At 54.4% G+C, this 9,216-nt stretch overlaps 2 protein-coding genes across 2 annotated transcripts; both read right to left on the bottom strand.

The window, feature by feature from the left end:
* Positions 1-425: 425 nt before the first annotated feature.
* LBRM_25_1370 (hypothetical protein) lies at positions 426-890 on the bottom strand (the record flags this gene model as incomplete). The annotated part of the gene is made up of 1 exon (XM_001565591.1): positions 426-890. The coding sequence occupies one exon, from the start codon at positions 888-890 to the stop codon at positions 426-428; it is 465 nt and encodes a 154-aa protein (XP_001565641.1).
* A 3,035-nt stretch (positions 891-3,925) lies between these two features.
* LBRM_25_1360 (conserved hypothetical protein) lies at positions 3,926-7,381 on the bottom strand (the record flags this gene model as incomplete). The annotated part of the gene is made up of 1 exon (XM_001565590.2): positions 3,926-7,381. One exon carries the CDS (start codon positions 7,379-7,381, stop codon positions 3,926-3,928), a length of 3,456 nt encoding a protein of 1,151 aa, XP_001565640.2.
* Between the last annotated feature and the right edge of the window lie 1,835 nt (positions 7,382-9,216).

The following is a 9,216-nucleotide window of genomic DNA, read 5'->3' as shown; positions in this document are numbered from 1 at the left end:
AGTAGGGTTTGAAAATAGATAATGTGATATGATGGCCAAATAACTTTGGTTAAAATTGAAAAGTTGAGAATGACTAGTGATTGTTAGAAAAGAAGAAGAGAAGTGCGGAAGAAATAGTTGATAGGGGCGATATGTCAGTGGAAGGGCGTGAGGAGGCGAGGTCGAGAAGTTATTTGGGGTGGGAGACATATATTTTAGTAGGGTTTAAGTGTATCATAATAAAAATTAGTTAGGTGGCAACGTTATATGGGGTCGGTTCTTTATTGAGGCCCAGGGAGTAAAAATTATAAAAAGGTGGGTAAATAGGGGATTGGTAAGGAGTATAATTATACGTAAGAAATGTTTTTGGCAGATATAGGCATGGTTTATAACGGACGTGTGATTTAGGGGTATTCCCCCGTCTTGCGTGAGCGGGTTTTTTGGCGTTATAATACAATTTCTGCATTACTATCAAGTTTGGCTGTGTTGGAGCTTTTTGCAGCTGATAAATGGCGATTCCCCCTGAAGAGTTCGGGCAAACGGGTGGGTAGGCCATCAAGCATCACTTCAGACAGTTGCCGGAGTTCATCAGGAATGAAGTGGAGCTCGCGAACGGGCGTGTCAAGCTGCTGCATTTTTTTCTCGACCTCGTTCCTCTCGCGGTGTAGAGCTTTTATGACTGGAGCCAACGTCTCGCGACGGTACAGTAAGAGGTCCAGCAGCAAGGCGCGGTAGTCCTCCGAGGTCGGAGCGACCGGTGCGTTGGTTGATGTCGCCGATGCCGTATTATTCGCGCCGTTCTCCGTCCAAAGTGAGCAGTGCCTGAGGTTGTAGTCAACGGGACGTGATACAGTTGTAGAACTCCTTCGAGACGTCACACGGGCACCAGCTGGGGCCAGGCAACGCCGCATGGCTTGCGAGAAGAGTGCTTAGGAGGATTGGAGGGGGGGGGGTGTCTGATGGGAAGAGGGTGTGTAGGGAGAGAAGGAAGTGGAGAAAGACACACGCAGCAACAAAGAGCATGACACCACAGTAGTTATTGTGGTGGCATGCTGGAGTGGGGACAGGCTGGCGTGCAGGAACTATGACGCGTTTTCCAGTAATAACAAAAGGCAATATGAATAAAAAAAACGAAAGGGAAAAGGGTGTTAGAAAGGGAAAACAAAAGATGCGCTCTGGCCTTTTCGTACGACAGGTTCTGGGCAATGTTGACGTTCGATCGTTTTTTTTGTTTTTGCAGACAGTTTGCTGTTTTCCCTGCGTTGATGTGAAAGAAGAAAGAGGCAGAGAGAGGGGGGAAATGGCGATGCTGATGATGATGCCACGAGAGGAGCAAACGCACGCACGCCTACACGAAGACGCGACAAGCAGGGGGGGCTACCTCACATGTGGCCGCGAGCTGTGCGCGAGGACCGCATGAGTCCACACGAAATGCGCTTTCAGTCACCAAAAGGGAGATGCCATAAAGGGGAATAAACGACTAAAGGGAGAAGAGGCGCAGAAGTGGAAAGAGGCAACCACTAAAAGGCATCAACCACACACACACACTTACCTGTTGGCACACGTGCGCAGTGTGGATGAAAGCCAGCGTTATGCATATATATATATATATATATATATAGAACACAAGGACACAAGCCAATCTACGTGAGAAACGTTGAAGAAAAGAAGCAGAGCCACAAAACAAGAAAAGGGGAGTCACATGCCCCACACGTTTGCCTCACATGTGCAGCGGCGGAGAAGAGAGAGAAAAGCATTATAGGTGAGAGAAAGAGAGGCAAGGACGTGGTAGAAGATGACATCGTCAGATGTCGATGGCGAGCTCTGACAGAATGGCAAGAGCAACCAAGTTTTTTAAAGAGGAGGGGGGAGCGGGGCAAAGAAGAGAGAACAGCAGCGTGTCATCTGCAGACTCACAAATGAAAGCAGCGCACTCAGTGTAAAAGTGACAATACACGCGGGAAAGAGAAAACACATCATAGAACGAGAGAGTAAACATGTAAGCCGACCACCGCAAAGGAAATGCGAAACAGAAGAAAACGATAACCACCACAGAAGGTAAGCGCACAGGCAGACGCCCACTCACCCCAGGTGAAGGTGATGACATGAACATCAGCCGCTATCTCACTTACTTGGCGTAGTGTCATCTCTTGTTTTTTTTTCGTTTTAGGAGCGAATGTATTGTTCACTCCCACGCTATCAAACGCATGCTTCACGTAGAGACGCATCGGCATTGACATATGCCTCTAAGTACACATGAAATGCCTGCAGTCGAGAACGCGCATGTGCCTGGGCGTAGATGCGTCGTTCGATATTGCAAGGGAGAGAGAGAAGCGAGTGATAAGCTATCCGACACCATCATCCTCGTGAGAGACAGAGACGGGGAGCTTCGAAAGAAAAAAAAGGATACGTGATTCTGCGCAGGCTACCACCTCAATGGGTATGACTCCGCAACAGAACAACTCACACGAGCTTCATGAGGCGTGCAAGTAACACGCGGCCCTTCTTCTGCTCCCCCCCCCCTCCCCCCTCTCGTGCGCGATACACCCCTCTCCACTACCCTCCTTGACAAAGAAAAAAAAGAGAGAAAAAGAGAGAGAGAAAGAGGGCAACGGTAAAGGGACAGCGAGAAGGGGGGACGCAGGAAAAGAGGCATCCAAAGACGGGCATGGGTCCAAGCGCACACACACATACACACACACACACACACACACAGTCGAACTACCGGAAGAGAGGGTGAGCGAGAACAGCAGAGCGGGAGAGGGTAGAATCCATGCCTGGTTACTGAGGCCTGGCGTTGTCTTTTGGTGTGGTATTGCTGCCTTCTACAGCTTGAGCCTTAGAAAAGGGGGGTTCAGAAAATCGGTGTGCACGCCGTCCTGTCTGAACGCCAGCAGAGGGGTGGAAGAAGCACAACGGACAGAACGATAAGGAAGGACTGGGCAGTTGCAGCCGTGTTGCACAGGGAAAGAATAAAACTATCAATAAAAGCTCAAAGCAGTAAAAGTCGTCCGTAGTCGTACTCAAGCGCGGCAGGTCTGGCGACACATACAGAGAGAGACGTTGTCCACAGAGAAGCGCAAGCGAAAGAAAAACATGAGGCAACGGACATGTTTACGTGCCTCTTCGGTCATGCTGGTGTATCCGACTCACGCGTACGCGTACACGCAAGCAGGCACACTCGCGGTGTCACACGCGAGAGACACGAAAAGAGAAAAGACAAGCGGCATGGGAAGAGAAGGGAGAAACGAGAAAGAGCACAAACAACACACCACCACAGGATGAGTGGGAAGGCTGATCAGACGAGCGCAGAGATACACGCACATACGCACTCATACACAGAGGGAGAGAGAGAGAGAGTAAAGCCGTGAGATGGAAAGATGACGTAGAAACAGTGAAAAACTATTAATATATGGCGTTCGAGACAATTGCGCAGAAAGAGCACAAGTACACCTATGCATCAAGGGCGCTTCGTGTATGAGGACCGAGGTGCACACCCTCTGGCACTGGCACTACATAGCGAGTCCATGCGGCGGAGGGAGGGAGAGAGAGAGGGAGGGAAAGAGGGAGGGGGAGTGGCAAGGCGAGCAATCGGCGTCCTCTGCGAAAAGAAGAATATAGGTGAGTAAAACACACGAAGAAACGGCGTTGAGAGAAACGGTGAGAGGTGAACGAAGAAACAAAGGGGTGAGCGGATCAACGATGCCCGTGCAGAGACCCGAGTACGTACAGGTTGAGGGCAGCGCAAAACGAAAAGGAGAACAACAGCTGCACAACACACAGAAGAACAAAAAACAAACTCGACCGCGCGCACCGTCCTTGATGAAGTTTGTGTGTGAGCGCTGCAATGTAAACTGCACATGTCTCAGCAAGGGTGAGCGAGAAGTGCGAGAGAAGGAGAGAATACGAGGAGTGCATTAGGCTATAACAGAAAGAGAAGGAAAGCCTAGGGAGGAGGGGTGAGGGGAACACGAGAGAGGCGGGTGCTACAGACACCATCACCCACTTGCCGCTCGTCCGTCCTGAGCATCTTCATCCAGATGCGGCAGTGAAAGATGTGGTTGAGAAACGTGGCCAGCTCGATAAAGCGCACCGGAGTATCGCAGGTGTAGTGCACATAGAGCTTCTGCCCATCCGCCTGGAACTCCACATCCACAAAGCGCATCCACTCCACACGGCAGCTCTGAAACAGGTGCGGTTGCGTGGTCAGATACTGTAGGAAGTCTAGCGTTGACTCCTCAAGGGGAGCCTGCGTGTTGTTATGCACCAGGACCTCGTCGGCGTGGGCAGCACGGTGGATGGAGGAGGCAAGTGCGAATTCCAGGTGTACGACGAGGTGCGCAGCACGTCGCTGAGCATCTGTCATAGCCTCGTACTCGTTGCGCGTCATGGATAGCTTGACAACGCCGGTGTCGATGCCCATGTCTCCATCCACGACCACCATCGTACCAGGAGCGTAGTGTTCGGCTGCGACAGCGGTGCTCCTGCGGAAGCGGTGCTGCAGGAGGCACACGTACTTCATCTCCGACTCTCTCAACACGGTAAAGCACCGCCCGTTTCCTTTCCCAGCCTCCAGACCTCGCCGGCGGTTCATCAGGCGGCGAGTGAGGGGTATCATGCGGTTTAGTACGCGGATAGAGCTGTTGCTTCCTGGCCCGATCACGCGCCGGCGGCGTTCCAGCGCATCACGGAAGCAGCCGCTCAAATCCAGATTGCGCCACAAGCGGGCAAGGCAGCTCGTATCGAGATCCGCTAGGGTATCGACAAGCACGTCGTTCTCCGCCGTGTCCATCTCCGCCGGCTGCGGCAGGGGGTACACGCGCGAGCTGCGCAGCCTCCACGCCCACCTCGACGCCGGCTGGTACGCGGAGAGCCTCGTCCTGATGTCTAAGGGAGAAGAGTATGCGCCTGGACGGTGGACCTCTGGTCGCGCCATTGCCGAAGCAGCGGGGTCAGTTAAGACAGCGGCTGCGCTGGAGGCCGCCGAGGTATCCGCGCTACCATGTCCTTCAGTCGGAGCTACGACAACGAGTCCCGATGGCGAATTCAAGTGCGACGCTTCGAGTCCCCCAGATGCAGACGAAACCGAGGACGAAGCAGCGGTGGGCGCGCCAGAGTGCTCGTTGGGGATGCCCACCTTCTTGCCTCTGGTCCATGAAGAGAGGCGCATTTGTTTCGAGCGCGGCTTCGGCACCGGCAGCTTTCTATGCTTCGCATGCACCGGGGCCGTAGCTGTGAGCACAGCCGCTGGTGCTATCTCCGGAGGGATCGTAGGAGCTGGGCCTTCGTCATCGTCATCCACAAATGCTGAGTGACGCTGTAGTATGGAGGAACCATCCGCACATAGAGTCATGGGAACAGCCGCGCTGGACGCCTCCCTCACACTCAGAAGCGTGCCGACAGCTCCGCTGCGCTCGTGACTGAGCGACGAGTCGCCGTCGGGGCTCACATAATGCCGTACGCACACCTTCTTTGTTGGCAGGCGACGGGTGCTGGGTCGCATGCCGTCGGCGCTGTCACTGCTGCTGCCGTTCGTACGAGCCGAGATGTCGGTCGAGCGAGGGGGCTGCGTGACGCTAGCAGTGGCGTCACCGCGGTCAGAGAAGCCGAGAGCGGCGCGTGCGACGTGGGGGCTAGAGGGCAGCGAGAAGTACGACGTGCTGGTCGTCCCGCTGCTGTCACTCTCGACGGTTGCCTGGGCTTGAGGCAGTACGTTGCGGCTATACGGGTCATGCCGCCATAAGACACCGGGCACTGTCAATACCCGATCCAGAGCATCCTGAGTGGGGGCCTGCACAGCAGCATCAGCGCCATCCCACACCGACTGGTCAGATGCCTCGGCATCGATATCGCCTACGGTTGGAATTTGTGGAATAGGTGACAGCCTCGCCACCGTCGCCTCCTCAGCAGTCATAATGCTGAGAGAGGCACTGTCGTGACTAGTGCTTCTGACGCCGACTTTCTTTCCTGAGGCCGGCACTTTGGCAAGAACGACGAAGTCGGCGCGCGACAGCGGCTTAAGGCCAGCCCTCTGCGTCAAGGCGCGCTGCTTAAGCAGCTGCGAGGATCGGTGCTGCTGTGCCAGGCGTGCACGCACGTCCGCCAGCAGCGCGCTTTCCTCTGGTGAGCAGTACCGCTCCGCCGACTCTGACACAGCACCAGTATCACCGGTGCTCACCCAATGGTTGTGCGGCAAGGCATGGGGTATGAAAGGAGACGTCTGGAGAGGGTACACGGGCATGGGATGCAGCGGGCCCGGCTTCCGCACTGAGACGCAGATGGGCTGGACAGCGTCTGCCGAGCTATAGCCTCCACCCTGGGTAGAAGTTATGAGCAGGCACTGCCCCACAGAGGCAGCGGCATCGGCGCTGCTGATCTGTGCCTTACACGGTGGAATCCCGTAGGCGCGGCCGTCGTACGGTAGGAACTGCGGGGTTCGCGCCGCCCTGGACGCGGGCGAGGTTATGGGCAAGGAGGCTGAGGACGACGACTCTCGCATGCCAGACGGGGATGTGGGACGCACACCAATCACATGTCCATCATTTCCAGCGGATGCGGCCGCGTACGATGGAGGCAGCGCAAACGGGGTCAGTGTGCCAAAGGTCGGCTGGGGCGCGAGTCGTGGCGGCTGCGGCATCACGGCGTAATGCAACCGTCCATCCTGGCTGCTAAGCATCTCCTCCTGCGTGGAGTTTGGCCCCATCGAGAGTGTGGTAGGTGTAATGCCAGTGCTTGCGCAATCGGCGTATGGCGCATAGGCACTGCTGCAGCTATCGCCAACAACGTTGGCGCACGGCATAGGGCAGTACCCGCGGGGCAAATACCACTGGGGGAAGCGCGAACCGCTGAAGCTGACGCTGCTGAGGACGGAGCCGGTAGCCTCGTCCATGTACCCACACCCACTTATACCGGTGATGGAAGTTGTCGGCCCGTACCCCAGCACCGGGCTGGCACTACCGACACTGGCGCTGTACAGCTCTGCCAAAGTCAGCGGCGACTCGGCGTAGCGAGGTTGAGAGGAATAGTAGTAGTAGTCGTTCGCTTGGACCGCGGCCGCGGCGGCGTAGAAGTCGGACTGATATTGCGGCGGCGGTGTGGCTGCCGGGAGCTCAAGGGAGTGGAAAGACGGAGTGTAACTGCCGCCGTAGGCGGTAGCAACGCTCTGAATCACGTCTCCAGCATCGCCGCTGTAGGACTGCGCGTAGGCCATCACCAGAGGCTGAAAGATACTGCCACATCCCTGCTGCACAGCAGCGATAACAGCACCGTGCTCTGCAGTATGCATGGTGTCAGCCACACCAAGGCTGCCGCTCATGCTGCTCGCTTGGACCTCCGCTGCGCCATGGCCCTTGTGAATAAATGGGTAGGCGCAGGTGGCTGGACTGAATGAGAGAGTGTGCATGGAGTGAACACGTTGCGGTGCCGGAGGTGGGTCCCCTGTGCGGCCGTGTAGCGAGAAAGAGCACACCAAGGTGAGCAAGCAAGGGGGAGAGACGATTTCCCTTTTTTTGCCCGCTAGCTCGATCGTAAGAACGGCAAGGAGACACGCTGCGGGCTGTGGTGGGAGAATCAGACGAAAGAGAACAAAAGAAGTGAAAGGGACAAGAGAGGAACCACGAGAGGCAAAGAAAGAGGCTCGAGGTACACGAGTCCAGGACGTGCCAGTGCGAATTAATGAAAGTCTGTGACGGAGGAATAAGAAAAAAAAGAAAACTCAGCCAAGCGAGAAAAACAGGCTGAAGAGCGCACACACACGCACACACACAAAGAGAGAGAGAGAGACGCAAGATCGCGTCGGGTGACGAATCCGATGAAGGTGTGCGCTAAGATGTACTTTGCTGCGTATAACTCCCCGAAGAGAACGGACAAAAAAAAGGGACAAGAGAGAACAACAAGAAGATGCGGAAGAGAAAAGATACGCAGACTTTTATAGTGATGTTTAGATAGGAATACAGAGAGCCGAAAAGCAACAGGAAGCGCACAGGCACGAACGAACGAGAAGCCGTGGCCGTGGCGGTAAAAGTATAACAGGAGATCCTCGTCTCTTTTTTTCTGTTATAATCGCAGTGCTGCTGGAAGCAAACGGCGGATTCGTGAGGAGGAAGGCGGGAAGGGTAGGTGGTGGTGCCGAAGATGGAAGAAAGCACGTGGGCGGAGGTGGGGAAAATGCAAAGAGGCACAGCAAAAGACAAGAGAAAGAAGGGCGGGGAAGGAGAATGGGGAGGCGGGTGAGGAAAAGAGGAAGAGCGAAAAGAAATGCACGAGGGAGCTATTTTAAGAAAAACCGCTGAAATTATAGCGAGAGAGATGAGCTGCAGAGACTGAGCTCACTTCCAACAAAGAAAAGGTAGAGAAAGAGAGCGTGCGCGCGAGGCTGCGCGTGGCGGTATGTGTAGAAAAGGGGGGTAGTCTTCTGTGAAACTAAGAGCGCAAGCAAGAAGATAAAAACCCCCGCAACTAGATTTTGTTAAGCAACAACTCTTCTTGCCGTCGCCGTGAGGATGTGCGCGTGCCTCGCTCGAGGTGTATCGTCGATGGAGTGAAGCACTGTAAAAAGAAAGTGAGAACGCCAAACAGCGCAGTGCTTTGCTCCGATAGAGATTGTGAAGAGGTGGTGACGCCTAGCAAAAAAAAAAAAAAAATAAAGGATGTGGAGATGAAAAGGGTGTGCCCAGCGGAATGAATCGAGTGGGGAAAAGATAAGGGTAGATGCTCGTGCCTGTCTTAGCAGAGCAGCAAGTTAAAGAGAGGGAGGTATTATCTGTATCAAGGGTCGACAAAGGTTAAGTCAAGCGAGAGAGACAGAGGAGTTAGGGGAGTGGGCTGCGCAGAAACTAAAAGAGAAAGAAGAAATTCACTGGAAGAAAAAGCTAAGGGCAGTCAAGCACGTGTGCACACACACACACACGACAGCGGAAGTATACCTAAACAAAAAAAAACGCCGATTCGCTTTGAATGACGCACCCACACCACAGCCAAAGAATACAACGCAGCACACAGAGGCGCGTGTGCAGAGAGGGCGATGACGCTCAACGACAGAGAAGATAGCAGGAGGGAAAGTGGAAAAGAATTGAGGTGGTAGCAGCACAGCTCGGAGCGGCCCCTCTTCCCTCCACTGGCAATGAAGCAGGAAGGAAGAGCAAAACAAATGCAGTGGTGATGGTGGCGGTGTGAGTTTGTGCGTGAAATCAGCAGCCCCTTGGCGATTTCTCGTTAACGCTCTCAAAACAGAAGCAA

The sequence above is a fragment of the Leishmania braziliensis genome, chromosome 25 (genome assembly GCF_000002845.2).
Source record: "Leishmania braziliensis MHOM/BR/75/M2904 complete genome, chromosome 25".
Lineage (NCBI taxonomy): Eukaryota > Euglenozoa > Kinetoplastea > Trypanosomatida > Trypanosomatidae > Leishmania > Leishmania braziliensis.
Note: the sequence above shows the minus strand (reverse complement) of the source record. Positions and strands in the feature narration are given on the sequence as shown.